We start from the raw sequence: 14,616 nt of genomic DNA, 5'->3' as shown, positions 1-14,616 counted from the left end.
TGATGAAAACAAAAAAAATAATAATAATAAATCAAAAATAAAAACATCGAACCTAAAAACCCAAAATTCCAAAAAAATAAAGGAGGAAATGAAGAAAGGACTACTTACCTTGTAATACGGTAAATACGTATCTCTGGAGTATTAGTGCTAAAGTAACAAGCAGACTTGATATTACCTGGCTGTTTCTCCACCACTGGAACGTTCCATCTCTTCTCAAACCAAATGTTGAGTTCTTTTTCCCAGCTTTCAATTGTCTTGGCATTTCTAATTGTGGCCGAAATGAGCGCAGTTTGTAGACCATGATTGCGAAATAGATCATCAATTGTTTTGCATAAAGGTTCAAGGATCCTTGAATCATAGGTAATGTCTGCACCAACAACCACATCTACATTTTCAGCAAGGGCAAGATCCTCACCCCAGATCAACTGACGAAATTGGACCAAGGAGGAATCAATACTATTTAAATTTAGCATAGAATGACTATTTTCAAATACAGCCATTGATCCGTCAGTCATTATAATCTTTGATGGTGTTTTGGTTCCAGAATTGTATATTTTTTGAGACTTGGCTAAAGAAAGACCAAGTAAACCTGTTCCGCAACCAAGCTCCAAAATTGTTTTACTTTGATCCAAACCAGAAGGTAAGAGTGAGTTAACAATTGCAGAATCCTGTAGACAGTTTGCCAAATACAATGCGGCCTCCCAAGTTCGAAGACCTGTAGTGTTATTGCCTGAGATTAACTTCGGAGTTTCTTCCACTAGGATGGTTTGATTTTTTTTTTTACAATCACCATCACCATCACCATCACCACCAGTGGAAAAACCTCCAACATTGTATGAGATAATTTCAGGAACATCAACATCCAATTCCTTGGAGTTTAAAATTTGTGGATCAACAAACAACTCATATAGTTCATCCGAGGTCTCCTCTTGCACCAGTTCAATCTCACTAATGTAAAGCTTGAGAAAGCATTTGAAATAGTATGGGTTAATCTCGATGCGCAGTCGAACAAATTTTACTACTTCTAATTGGCATTCATAGTTTAATATTTCCTTGATAATGGGTAGTTCTTTCACTGGCACTCGCTGATTAATATGTGCCTTGAGCCTATTCATGAAAAAAACTTTCTAATCTTTTTTAAAATCTTTTTAAATCTTTTTTAAATCTTTTTATTCTTCTGTTCCTTCCTTCGTTAGCTCCCCTGTCTTTTCTCACGTTTCTCACTTTCATCACATTCTTTTCTTCCTTGATTGCAAAACATAGATAGACTGAATTTGGTAGCTATGCGACAAACTTGCTTTGGCGCAGAGAATTCATTTAAGCCAATGGTTTTTTTTTTCTGTGCTCAGATACACTACCTTTCAAAACAGCTAAACCGAGTATCCGATCCAACATTGAAAAAAATCAATTGACCAAAGGATATACAAGGGGATCGTGAACAACAAGCCCTTTTTTTTTTGGATTGAAACACATTTTTGTATTTACCCACACAGTTATACTTATACACATACACAAACATAATGGCTTCAGCTCCTAGATTTCCATTCCCAGTCGCAAAAACTTACTGGCCATATGCCGTTGGTGGTATGTGATTTTTTTTATACCTTCAATGCTTGACACTTTTTCAAAAGATTTCGAACTTCCGTTTCCACCCTATTTCATCCTCCCCAGCTCGTCATCATTATTTATTTACTTTTTTTTGCTCTTCTTTTTTCCACTTTTTTGTTTCTAAAAAATTGGAGATTAATAACTATCAAAAGGATCATTAAACTGGGGGTACTCATATCTATCGCAGTATGATTTGGCCATCGCTTTGGCGTCCATTACTTAATTGGGTTCAACACTGAGTTTATTTCTATTTGTGTTTGTTGGTTCGAGAAGTGACTAATTATATTACGATATTCGTTGTTTATCTAGAATGAACTGTTGCGAATGGAACTATAATAACAAATAACACAACATTTTTGAACGATTATATAATCTCGGAAATGATGTTTGGAATTATCTTAGATGAACTTTATCACTTTATCGTCCAATAAACCAATAAACCCAGAAACCAAGAGACCAATCAGTTGATGGACTAATCAATTAAGCTTGCACCAAAAGATATCCTTGATTATTTGGAAGAAAAAAAAACATTTGCGGATAGTTACTATGAAATTTTTAAAAGAGGGTCCAGAAGTTGTGTCTAATTTGTTTTGTAAAGCAATATAATTCAACACAATAAAATACATTATGAATACTAACATTTATCTTTCTATCTAGCTGCCGTCACTTACTACTTGGTCTACAAGGCATCTATTGCCTCAATGAACTCCGACGAGTTTATTAACGACCCAAGACACCCAAGATTTAGCAGTGGTGGTAAATACATTGATTTATCAAAAAAAGATTAGATTCAAACCTTTTTTTAACTATGCCAGCTTTATTGCATAGAAGCTTGGACGAGCTCAGTTGAACTATTGGTATTCTTTTTTTTTGAATTCCTTTATATACATATGTATATGTATATATATATGTGTTGAATTTATATTGCAATGAAACGATTGGAATAGCATACAAGTAAAGAACTGATCTTGTTTATAACGGATTTTGTTCTCTCGTTTACCTTTTTCTTTCACCTTCTCAATTCCTACTTTTGTTATTTTATCCACGTGTGCTGGGAAATATCCATATACCAACTCTTGTAAACTCTTTTCCTTTTACTCTTGGTCCATTCAAATAACAAATGCTCGAATATATTAACATTGAACGCTTTGGTTGTTTTTAGATAATTCCTTTGTGTGTTATATAAGATGTTCAATATATTCGGTTCCGATGTAGTTTGTGGAGTCCCCTTCCATTGAAACCCGCGCAAATCTCGATTACTAATTTGAAAAGAAATATAAAAAATAAAAAATAAAGAAAATAGAAAATAAAAAAAAATATAAAATATAAAAATCAGAAAAAGATATAAAAGATGATAACATCGCTATTTTTACCCCTCCCCATTTTATTTTTTTATTTTTTGCTTCGCTTGTCATTCATCAATTACCTACTTGTATTTGATAGACAAACTTTACAACATTACCACATTAATCAGATCAATTATCAAATTTCACAATGATTTCTCGATGGCACAGGGCAACGCTGCAAATTGGCAGACGTTTACTACACTTTAAAACAGCATCTACTCCAAATGAAAATGCGTTGAAATTCATTTCGCCTGAAAGCCCCATTCTTCCAGTTGCCAACACTACATTCGAGTTTAACTCAACACTACAAGCAATCCACTCTCCGCTTGCGCTACAACTTTTCAAAATACCAGGTGTGAAATCAATTATGCTTGGCCATGATTTTCTCACTGTGAACAAATTGGATAATCATGATTGGAACAGTCTATCACCTGAAGTAATGGATGTTATGAACAAGTTTTTGGATAAAGCAGGTGAAAATAGCGGTAAAGTCCCCGTTGTTACACAAGAGTTACTTAATAAGGCAGAAAGCGAGAGGCTAGCCGAAGACGAAGATGATTCAGAGTTGGTGCTGATGATTAAGGAATTGATTGAAACCAGAATCAGACCAGCTATCCAGGATGATGGTGGAGATATCGAATACAAGGGTTTTGATGAGGAAACAGGTACAGTGTTTTTGAAACTTCAGGGTGCATGCAAATCATGCAGTGCTAGTGAAGATACGTTGAAAGGTGGTATTGAGAGTATGTTGATGCACTACATTGAAGAAGTGAAAGAAGTGCAACAAATCTTGGATCCCGAAGAGGAAATTGCAATGAAAGAGTTTGAGAGGTTGGAGCAACAGCTTAAGAGCAGAGCTTCGAATGTTACTGATGAGGCACCACCATCTCTATAAGTTAATTTATGTTATTGGTTGTATCCTCTTCTTTCTTTTTTCTCTCTCCCTCTCCCTCTCCATCTCCCTCTTGCCTTTTGAATGATAACCTTTATCATTTATTATATAATCTTTGTTGTTTAGAATTAGTTTATAAACACTTGAAAACTACATACATATTTATTTGCTTAACTAATTTAGTTATTCATTAAAGGATCATGCATCTTTGTTGCCAGTAATCTTGTCCTGGCGCAATATAAAGCTGTGTTGTGTTTGAGATCGTGTTTTTCCAATGTTAAACCTTTTAAGCATTTTCTAATTCTCGAAGAATCTTGCGACGAGCAATGTTTGCCGCTTTTTCCTTCTCTGTTTGGATGTTTGATTCTCTCATAAGCCCATTGTTGACACATTGAGTACTGATACACACTCGTATATCTTCAACTAAATTCAGGGTCCAAGCCTTTATAAACGCTAGCCAATTTCTAGAGACATAGTTGAACCCTACTACCCAGCCAAGGCCAAGCAATGCTATACTAGCGTTGCCACTAAAGTCAAAGAACTGATACGCAAATGCCGATACCACAGTAATTGGTAGCTGGTAGTAAACAAATGCCTTGCTAATTATAGAGTAGACCATTGGCTGAACTTCTTCTGTTACTCGTCTATTGATCACATCGTTCTTAAGTTTTAACAACGGGTTCTTCTCCGCTGCTATACTATCATCGGCAGACAATATTCGACCTCTTAAAAAGTTGTAGCTTTCGATACTTTGGTTCATAAAATGTTCATTGAAAAAATCCTTTAAATCATATTCAACATTATCATTTTTGTAGTATAATTTCCACCAAGACAACCTACTACGCACAAATTGATTTGTGTCTGGTGCAAATCTATATTGAAGCTCTGCATTAACTGTTTGGACAAAATTTGAAATCTCTGCTTGCATGAATCCAGCTTCATCTTCAGCAAGGGCTACGTCGCCAGTCAATTCATTCCGCACGCTGGAAGTAATGCTATCCAAATACCAAGTACAAAGAGTATTTGTCTGCAGAAATTTCCCAATCACTTTATATAGCTCATAAATGTTACTATGACTCATGTTGTTGATTAAAATATCGGCAGCTTCCACGTCATCTTTCAAAAAAGCAATGATGCCCTCATAAGCTAACTGACTATTAATCTTGACAACGTGTGTGTGAAGCGAGCTGTCCAACCTTAAAGGCGATGATTGAGTACTATGTGGAGTGTACTCGATGTTGTCAATGATCTCCAAGAGGATCTTGTTTTGCACCAATAACGGTAAGTTAGAATTATTTCCAACTCCACCAAAATGAGTGGTAACATATATAAAGAATGCAAATTCATCAAGCCTATCACTTATGCTAGTTTTGTCAACTTCTTCTAGCAGAATATCATTAACAACATTATGTTCTTGTCCTTCGTTTTTTTCTGTGGCGCTATATAAAGTACTTCTGTATATGCTGCTCAAAATTGGTGCAGGTACATGGAATTCATTTCCATTTTCTGATACGTGAAAGGAATCTCCGTTGTAAATGAATTTCGATTGGCCCTTTACTCTATTCTGTATTGCATCAAACCATACTTTATTATTCGATGCAAGTGGGTCACCAAGAAGACATTCAAGAATTTTAGACGACTCGCGGACTGAATCGTTTGCATATAATAAACCAACTTTTATTGTTTGCGAATGGTGTTTTTTGTAAAGCAATTGCTTCAACGTATTTATTTGGCTGTTTATCATACTATCCTCCGGAAAGGTGCTGATATAGTTATTTAAATTGTACATGAGCGTCTCTTTGGGTCTGGTGTTGGTTTGCACTTTTGTTTCAGTAGCTATTTCATCAGAGAAGTTGGTGCTTGCTTTGAAAGGAGCTGCTGTTCTTGTTGTTGAAGAATTTAATCGTAATTGGCGTCTTGAATCAAAAGCTAAAGAGAATTGTCGTATTCGTGTTCGACTGTCAAGTCGACCACATCGACGGTAAATTCCAGCAAACATTTATGTCCTATTTACAAAACAGGTATAGTTGTGAATAAGAATATGTAGATCTTGTTTCCTTTTAGAAAGGATCTATCTAAATTACATTGAATACTTTTCAGAGCGACGGGTTCGCTTACATTACAATTATCAGGTAGCAGCCGGGATATGGAATTGGTAGCTTCTATAACACGGAAGCAGTAAAAAGAAATATACCTGTCGCATAGCACAGTCACAAGTGACAAGTGTACGACTGCTGAGCATCGATTTGAGTTTCAAGTGCATCGATTTGGGTTAGTAGCTCACCGATACCAGCGAAATTTGAGTTCGTGACCTAATAGGCTATATTCCAATTAAGTGTAATTGTCAATGATCGCACCTATAAGGGTCTCAATGCTCATGAGTTAATAGAGTAAATTGTCTCATACAAAGTTACTAGTAAGGAGAATCGTGAGAGTATACACTCCACACGTTCACCTAGTGATTTGTGTTCAATGTAGTTGACCGTCTAAAATCTATATTTAACCGATAATTCTATATAATAGTGATAAGTTAATTTTACCACTTCTCTTCCATATTTATATGAACCAGATTACATCTGAAGTTTTCAAGTTTCCCATGTCGTGCAATATTTACCATATATCCACTAAATGGAAACGAAAACACAGAGCGTCCCATGTGTATCGCACTGTGACAAATGCCTTAGTTTTTTTTCTCTTCCTTGTTTGATTCTAGGAGTGTGGGTGGAGGGTGAGATACACCTTGACTCTACTCATTAGCTGAAATGATGGCTAAGAGCAAAGTTTGATGTGCTTCAAGAGTAAATTGTTTTCAAATCTAAGAGCAATTTGTAAAGTGTATGGAGTAAAAAACTCAAGTGTTTGTATACACAAGTATCTAAATATATACATATGTAATATGTACTTGTTCAATTACACTCGTTTTTTCAACTACGGCGCTGCGAAAGAATCGCACTTGAAGTTTCTCCACACAATTGATTTTGTACTTTAGAAAACCTCTCAACAGAGTAGTATTTTGTTCTATCTACCTTTGCCCAACTTCCTCAATATTTACATTTTAGAAAACAATATAACAATTTTAAGCAAATATTTATTTTATCTACATAATTGTCTTTCTTCTCCACCCGCACGTTGCCAAATCTCTTGTGACTTCCACCATGCTGCGGACGCTCAATGATTTATCTTACAAGTTCAAAAAATACCTTACGTTTATTGGCCCGGGACTAGTAGTTTCTGTGTCGTATCTTGACCCCGGTAACTACTCGACCTCTACTTCATCAGGTTCCATGTATCAATATAAGTTATGTTTCATCATTTTCATGGCCAACTTGTTTGCTGTTATCTTGCAAGTACTTTGCGTTAAGCTCGGTACAATCACAGGATTGGATCTTGCCGAAATGTGCCGATTGCATTTGTCGCCAAAACTCAATTTGTTTATGTATCTTTGTGCTGAGGTTGCTATTATTGCCACCGACTTGGCAGAAGTTGTGGGTACAGCGATTTCATTAGAGATTTTGTTTGGAATTCCACTAATTTATGGTGTAATAATCACGGTACTCGATGTATTGATCATATTAATGGCTTACCACAAGGATGGGTCATTGAAACAAACTAAAGTGTTTGAGATATTGGTGTCGATTTTGGTTATGGCCACTTGTGTTTGCTTCATACTTGAATTGTTCAAATGCGATTTTCCGCCTGGGTCTGGGTGGGAAATTTTTAAAGGGTTTTTACCAGTAAACAAAGAGATCTTCAAAGAAAAAACTGCCTTGTTTTTGAGTTGCGGTATAGTGGGGAGCACCGTTATGCCTCATTCATTGTTTCTTGGCTCGGCCTTGGTGCAACCTCGACTCAAGGACTACGACGAAAAGCATAATGTTAAACAGAATCAAAATTTACTTTCAGCAGGATCGGCTCTGGGTTACCACCAACCTTCTTCAACGCCTCTGGATCATGTGTCACCACCACACTCACCTTCGCACCCTACAGTTCCTATTACTCGAATTAGAAGAATTTCAAACGGGTCGATGTTGATCCACAAGTACAAACCTTCTTACGCTGCCATCAAGTATTGCCTCAACTATTCATACGTAGAGTTGGTACTTTCTTTGTTTATCATAGCTGTTTTTGTGAATGCGGCAATTTTGATCGTTGCAGGTGCCACGCTTTTTGGTAAACCCGATGCAGAGGATGCAGACTTGTTGTCTATCTACGAAATGCTCGTCTACTACATCTCACCAACTGCTGGATTACTTTTTGCGTTGAGCATGCTCTTCTCGGGTCAGAGTGCTGGTATTGTATGCACCATGGCCGGCCAAATAATTGCTGAAGGGTTTATTAACTGGTCAATTGAACCGTGGAAGCGCAGAATAATCACGAGAGTAATTGCCATTGTGCCGGTAATTATTGTAATTGGTATCATGGGCCGCGAGGGCGTTGCGAAGGTGATGAATTCGTCTCAAGTCGTTTTGAGTTTTATATTACCTATCGTCAGTGCGCCATTGATTTATTTCACATGTAATAAAAAATACATGACGGTTGAGAGAATTGACCATGGACAATTGAGTATCAATGAGTCAAGTGCGTTGTTGCTGAATACTAATGGTGCTGATGCGGGTGCGGGTGCGGGTGCGGGTGCTGATACTGATACTGATGTTGATAGATTAAATGTTGACGATGCATTGGAGACTGACATTACTCAACCTTCAAAGCTGGTTAGTTTTGAAAATGGCAGATTCTTACGAATTACAAGCATATTGACTTGGATTGTTATTACAGCGTTAAATGTGTATTTGATAATAGCATTTGCAAACGGTGCTAGTATATAGATATTTATATAGAGAGCGAAGGGAGATCATACTATAGATACCAGGTTGATAAAAAGAAAATAATGCAAGTTATAGAAGTAAATTTTTGAATCTTAGTTTTTAGTTGGAGCCTCTTTTTTTTTTCAAGGTTTTTCTTTAAAAAAAAAATTTATTCTTATTCTTGACTCCCACCATCTTCAAATTTTTTTGGTGGTTTATTTTTGGAATCTTGCTTCAATAAACTAATGTTGATACCTTGCTTTTTTCCCACGCGTGCTATTAGGTCCGCGCCCTGACGACCTGCCTGAGTGTAAAGTATTGCTACCTGACGAAACTTTATTAGGGGCTACCCCTGGTAATACTCCACTATATTCGCTCACCAATACCGGAATTCTTTGACTAAATTTGAAACTAAAATCTCCTGGATTGACTTTGTAAAGTCTAACAGCTAATAGGATCAACTCTTGAACTCTCTTGTATAACTGAATTTCTTGACGATCTGGAGGCAGTGGATTTCTAACATCGCTTTTAAAATACCTTTCTTGACGCAAAGCATTCATCTTAAGGAGCGAAATGGATATCAACTTTTGCAATTTCTGAGGTGAAAGTAAATCTTTTTTGTGGCTTTTCAAATATTCAAGTTCATCTACAGAAGTAGGATCCCACTTGATAAGATTGGCAAGATTGACTTCATGTTTCGAATCTCCCTCGATTGATTCCATCTTTTTTTCACTTTCACCTTCCTGATTATCATGTTCCATATTTCCTTTTGTTTCAACGTCATCTTTGATGGCTGTGCTCTCTAATTGATTATCCGTACCCTCCGCTGTCTTAGTCGCAAGTTGAATATTTTTACTTTGTGACTCAACGCGTGGAACTTCATTCACAAATTGTGCTTTGAGTCTTTCAATTGCTGCATTGCCAATATGACTCAACCAGATGTTGGACTTTATCTTATCTGCAACAATCGATGCTCTAGTATCAACTTGAGGAGCAAAAGAACGGAAATTGTTACCGGACCCCCAGATTGGGCCTGTTGTTGCTACTGTTGTAGCTGCGACAGCGGCAGAAGCAGAGGCAGAGGCAGAAACAGAAACAGAAGCAGAAGCATTTCCTGGTTGTTGTAATATGCTCAACTGTGGTAATTCATTTAATCCATCTTTTTGGTAGTAGGAGACATTTTTTGGCTGTAATGCAATAGCTTTGTAGGTCAACCATGTTGGCATAGCAACTGTGTACCATGTAGGATGGAAAAAGTCGTGTAAAATATTAGTGGGTTGTTCTAAAGGAGATGGGATGACCCCAGTAATCGGTGATAGACTTTCTAGAGTTGAATTGGTTCTTGTATCTTTAACGCTGGGTACCACTTTGGCCACGCCATATGGCTCTTTGATCAACGTAGGAGTTTGGTCCAAACTTGACTTGTTCAAAACTGAAGTAAACAAAGGTTGAACTTTTTGTCTAGCAATTTGCAGTTGGTTCAGGTGCTGGTGATTGCTATGAAGATGATGATGATGATGATGATTAGGATCATAAATATTGCCCAGATTTTGTGGGTCTTGTTTTTCTTCTATCTTTTGCATATAAGTGATGATTTCACCATTGCTTAATGAGTAATCGGAGATGATTTTATCAAACTCCTCTTCGATGTGTGATTCAAGTTCATTCTTCAAATCTGATCTGTTGGATTGTGTTGTAATAATTTGCACCAAGTTACCAGTTTCCCTCAACAACAACTCGGTGCTGAATTTGTAAAAAAAATCCACCTCCTTGTATCTATAAGACTGCGGCGACTCTTTGCTTATCAATACCGAGCAAGCAACTTTTATATCGTGGAAAAGTGCATACGGATTGGAGTCGTATTTCCCATCTTGATATTTTTGTTGAATACTTGTAGAATGCTCTTTGGAATCGTGTTTTCGAAGTGATTGTAAGATTTCCGAAGGTTGTGGTTCGTAGAAATCTAAAGGCAAAACGACCAGCGATACAATTTCCTTGTCGGTATGTTCTAAGACTGTGAACAAGTCCAGCAAGATGGCCGTAAACTGTGAATAGGAGTCAGAAGCTATAAAATCGGTTTAATATTAGTATCGTGTTCGAGTATTCTTGCTCATAGCGTGTAAAAAGACAGAATGTCATGGTGTTTATGGTTTATAATAGCGTGATGATACATACCTTTATTTTTCTCTGCGTTGCTCGTGTTGTCGGCTTTTGTCATTGTAGAAGGTGTGTTTTAATTTCGTAATGATTTTCCGCTACTTGTAGTTGAATGGGATAAGGTAAACAAAATATATATTCCCCCTAGTATATAAGTTCCGTTCTCTTCGTGTTTGTCTCTCAAGTTTCAATTTTTGTTTTTTGTTTTTTGTTTTTTGTTTTTTGTTTTTTTTTTTTTTTTGTCTCTATCATGAATGTTATTTTTCTCTCCCTCCCACGCACACACACACACACACACTCTCTCTCTCTCTTTGTCTCTCTCTCTTTCTTGTCGCGATTTCATTTCTATTTTCATTTGTTTTCTCATTCTCGTTTTGCTCTGTGTTTACCAAAATTGATATATTTAACTGGTTGCGACACGCCCACCGTAAACCAAGTTTCATGTGCTTTTCTTTCAAGGTTCAAATCTGCCATGTCCGAATTTAATTTGCTGCAAACTCCGCTTAGAATATTCATGGAAGGGCATCCCTTTCTCTGATTCCATTTAAGAGTATTTTTCCAAAAGATCACATCTTTACAAGAACCACTAGCGTTTTCGAGGCTACGCAATATGGCCCTTGTAGAAGCAACAACTTTTTTCCCGCATAGTTGATGGTGTACTCTGATTTGTTTTCTTTGAAAGTAGTTCATCTTTGTGAGAATGAAAGGATTGTACAAATTTTGACTACAAAATTGTTTCGAACTCTGGACTATTCTTGGTTTATAGGATTTCAGGTACTTTGTAGCATAGTTGGTTTCCGTTGCTTTCCTTCCTACCTCCTGCTTTTCCTCTTTTTCCTTTATGTTTTCCTCTTTTTCTTTTTCGGCTTTCTCCTCGTCCTCATAGTATGAATTGTCAAAATACTCCTGCTCGTAGAATGAAAAACTCCACTCCAATTCAGACTTTTTTGATTCCATTTTTTTTTTTATTTATATAATGTCGTCGATATATAGTTATATCTACAAGAAAAAAATTTTGCAACAAAATGTTATTCAATTACCCGTGTTTTTGTTCCAGATGTATTTGTTTCTTTTTTTTGTAGGTGTTTTTTTTTTTTTTCTTCTTCTTTTGGTTGCAAATTCATGCCAAATCTTTGATGTGAATTTCCTTTTTTTAAATCGAGAAACATTTTTGTTTGAATATATGTGCACGCAAGAAAACCACACCATACGCCATACAAAGAATAATAATTCAATTTTCTTTTTATTATGTTACACTGATTGATTCAAAAGATCATAAAAACAAAATACAACAAGTACACAATAAAACTAAAGCTATTTATGAGACATTGACATTTCAATGTTGGACAATTGGTTGGATAGCACTTCGGTTAATTCTTCCTTTTGACCTTCTCTCTCTTGTAATCCAATGTACTCGCGCCTGCCTCGTAATATCCAGTCAAAAAAGCAAATGATTAATGCGACTCCAAAAACGGCAGATGAGTAATTCATATTGCCACCGCTAACAGGCATCACCGATGGAAAGTTGTAAAAGATAAAGGCAAATGTAGCCCAGCAACACAAGACAATATTGCATACCAACCCAACTCCATTCAGCAAAAAGAATGGTCCGCGCTTGATCTGATTTCTTTTAAAAATGAAAAAGATTGTTGGAACAAAATAGGATAATAACAAAAATGTAACGCAGGAGACCAAGATGGAGTTGAATGCAGTGGACGAGCCCAAATAAATACAGCCAATTATAGCGACCCAGAAACATGACATCACATGTGCATTAACTGGAGTACCAGTCTTGGAATTGATTTTCGACCAGTATTTGGAAAATGGCAAGCCATTATCTCTAGCAAAACTCCATCCAATTCTTGCCTGCCATGTATGACATCCAATGTTGCATCCAATAGCAGTGAGCAATATCAACACCTCCAATCCAACTGCTGCAGCTTTGGAGTTGGTTGCTTGGTAGAAAATATCCATAATTGGAACACCGGTGTTGGAGCTTAATATCGAGCTGAGGTCCTTGATGCTAAAGAACATGGCAATGCAATAGGAAAAAGAGGTAATAAAACCAACAATAACTGTACTAATAATAGCCTGCGGAATTTGCACACCGGGGTTTAATGATTCCTCGGCAATATGTGTGGCTGCATCCAAACACGAAAAACTCCAATTTGGATTGATCAAGCCGACAATAAAGGCAATTCCACTTGAGCTCCACCCAGTGCCGTTTTCAAATTCAACAAACACAAATCGAGAACTTTGAAAGTCGCCTTCGTGCATTGACAAAACGACAATAATAATGACAGCAAATGAAAACAAAGATACGTACAACGTACCTGATGAAAGCATTGGCAATGGCTTCTCCCAAATATTGAAGAAAACCAACAACACATTAACAATCTCATAAACAATAAACACCTGCCAGCGCTCAACGGTGTCGTTTGGGTGATGGAGCATGTACATTCCAACGACCGCAGTTGCAATTGTCATGGTCACACTGGCCGAGGTAAAAATTGAACCCAACCAGGACAACATTCCAGTGATGTATGACATCAACTTTGAGTATTTGGCAGGTGCCAACTTCATAGTCCAATAGATCTGTCCTGAGGCATTTGGGTAAGCCGAGGCCATTTCACTCAATGTAATGGCAATACACATGGAAACTGATGCAACTATAATAATACCATATATGATCATCATGGGCCCACCCGAGCTGATACCAGCGATCAAAGATCCACTGATTCCAAACCACGAGTTTGTTATACCAAAGCCAAGACCCAATAGCGAAATAAAACTGAAATCCCTTCTTAACTCAGGAGCATAACCCGTGTCAGCAACAAACTCCAAGTTAGCCTGTGCTTCTTTTAATAACCTCGACTTATCTTTGTCATTAGCATTTAAAGCCAAAGAGTCCAAGTTTCTAATGTGCGTTTGTTGTTGCGAGAGTCCATGGAAACGAAGATAGTCAATTTCTCCATGCTCAACACTTTGTCTTGTACGTGTTGGCGAGCTTAGCTTTTTCTCCATGTCCGACATCAAAAGCTTTTCATATAATTGGAACTAGAATTTTCTTGGTGTAATTGCAATCTTTTAAATATATGCGTATCTAGTTTGTAGCTCTTTGTCGTTTGGAGTCAACAAGTAATTTGTATATTTGAATCCTTTTTTTTTTTGTTTGTTTGTTTGTTTTGTTTTGTTTTGTTTTGTTTTGTTTTGTTTTGTTTTGTTTTATTTGTATCTACTTCTTTTCTCTTTTCCTTTTTGTTATTTCCTTTCTCATTTATATACATTTTCAAATTGTTTCATCAAAAGAACAAGGTTTCACATTATATGTTGAATTTTGCAAATTGTTTATTTATTTTATTTTATTTTTTATTTTTGTTGATCTTTAATTTTTCAATGTTCTTATCTTCAAGATATTTTGCGGTAGATAAGAGAAACAGATAAACCAACTTTCTGTACATAAAGCCTACTTTGTTTTTTTTTTTTTTCGTTGCTGCAATAAATCCAAATATTTTCAAACTCAATCTACTATCCCATTTTGCTCTATCATCAACAGGATCTATATTACTGTAATACAGAGCACATTGTTATTTCATATGTAGTCCAAAAGCAAAGTCCGAACCTGAAGAGGGTTAAAAGAATAAAAAGAAGAGGAAAGGAAAAGAAAGGAAAATAAAATAAAAGAAAAAAGATAAAAAGAAAAACCTCAAAATTAATACCTCGGAATGATTGAATCCGTTTATTTCTAGATTTGAATTTACACCACCGCCCCTTCACGTCGGCTTTGATTCTTGTAATCAAGAAAGCA

General features: G+C 36.5%; 7 protein-coding genes across 7 annotated transcripts; 2 read left to right on the top strand and 5 right to left on the bottom strand. All coding sequences in view use genetic code 12, as the record gives it.

The window, feature by feature from the left end:
- Positions 1-104: 104 nt before the first annotated feature.
- Positions 105-1,115, bottom strand: PVL30_001193 (uncharacterized protein; the record flags this gene model as incomplete). Its single annotated transcript, XM_001528654.1, has 1 exon — positions 105-1,115. The coding sequence occupies one exon, from the start codon at positions 1,113-1,115 to the stop codon at positions 105-107; it is 1,011 nt and encodes a 336-aa protein (XP_001528704.2).
- Positions 1,116-3,102: 1,987 nt separating this feature from the next.
- Positions 3,103-3,849, top strand: NFU1 (nifu-like protein; the record flags this gene model as incomplete). Its single annotated transcript, XM_001528653.1, has 1 exon — positions 3,103-3,849. One exon carries the CDS (start codon positions 3,103-3,105, stop codon positions 3,847-3,849), a length of 747 nt encoding a protein of 248 aa, XP_001528703.2.
- Positions 3,850-4,132: 283 nt separating this feature from the next.
- On the bottom strand, positions 4,133-5,845 carry PVL30_001191 (uncharacterized protein; the record flags this gene model as incomplete). Its single annotated transcript, XM_001528652.1, has 1 exon — positions 4,133-5,845. One exon carries the CDS (start codon positions 5,843-5,845, stop codon positions 4,133-4,135), a length of 1,713 nt encoding a protein of 570 aa, XP_001528702.2.
- Positions 5,846-7,001: 1,156 nt separating this feature from the next.
- Positions 7,002-8,672, top strand: SMF3 (NRAMP-like transporter smf-3; the record flags this gene model as incomplete). The annotated part of the gene is made up of 1 exon (XM_001528651.1): positions 7,002-8,672. One exon carries the CDS (start codon positions 7,002-7,004, stop codon positions 8,670-8,672), a length of 1,671 nt encoding a protein of 556 aa, XP_001528701.2.
- Positions 8,673-8,893: 221 nt separating this feature from the next.
- Positions 8,894-10,869, bottom strand: PVL30_001189 (uncharacterized protein; the record flags this gene model as incomplete). The annotated part of the gene is made up of 2 exons (XM_001528650.2): positions 8,894-10,716; positions 10,827-10,869. The coding sequence occupies 2 exons, from the start codon at positions 10,867-10,869 to the stop codon at positions 8,894-8,896; spliced, it is 1,866 nt and encodes a 621-aa protein (XP_001528700.2).
- A 302-nt stretch (positions 10,870-11,171) lies between these two features.
- On the bottom strand, positions 11,172-11,765 carry PVL30_001188 (uncharacterized protein; the record flags this gene model as incomplete). The annotated part of the gene is made up of 1 exon (XM_001528649.1): positions 11,172-11,765. One exon carries the CDS (start codon positions 11,763-11,765, stop codon positions 11,172-11,174), a length of 594 nt encoding a protein of 197 aa, XP_001528699.2.
- A 357-nt stretch (positions 11,766-12,122) lies between these two features.
- On the bottom strand, positions 12,123-14,393 carry PVL30_001187 (uncharacterized protein; the record flags this gene model as incomplete). The annotated part of the gene is made up of 2 exons (XM_001528648.2): positions 12,123-13,865; positions 14,385-14,393. 2 exons carry the CDS (start codon positions 14,391-14,393, stop codon positions 12,123-12,125), a joined length of 1,752 nt encoding a protein of 583 aa, XP_001528698.2.
- Positions 14,394-14,616: the final 223 nt, after the last annotated feature.

Source organism: Lodderomyces elongisporus, chromosome 1 (assembly GCF_030384665.1).
Source record: "Lodderomyces elongisporus chromosome 1, complete sequence".
Lineage (NCBI taxonomy): Eukaryota > Fungi > Ascomycota > Pichiomycetes > Serinales > Debaryomycetaceae > Lodderomyces > Lodderomyces elongisporus.
The sequence above is the reverse complement of the archived record's forward strand: the minus strand, read 5'-3'. Positions and strand labels throughout refer to the sequence as shown.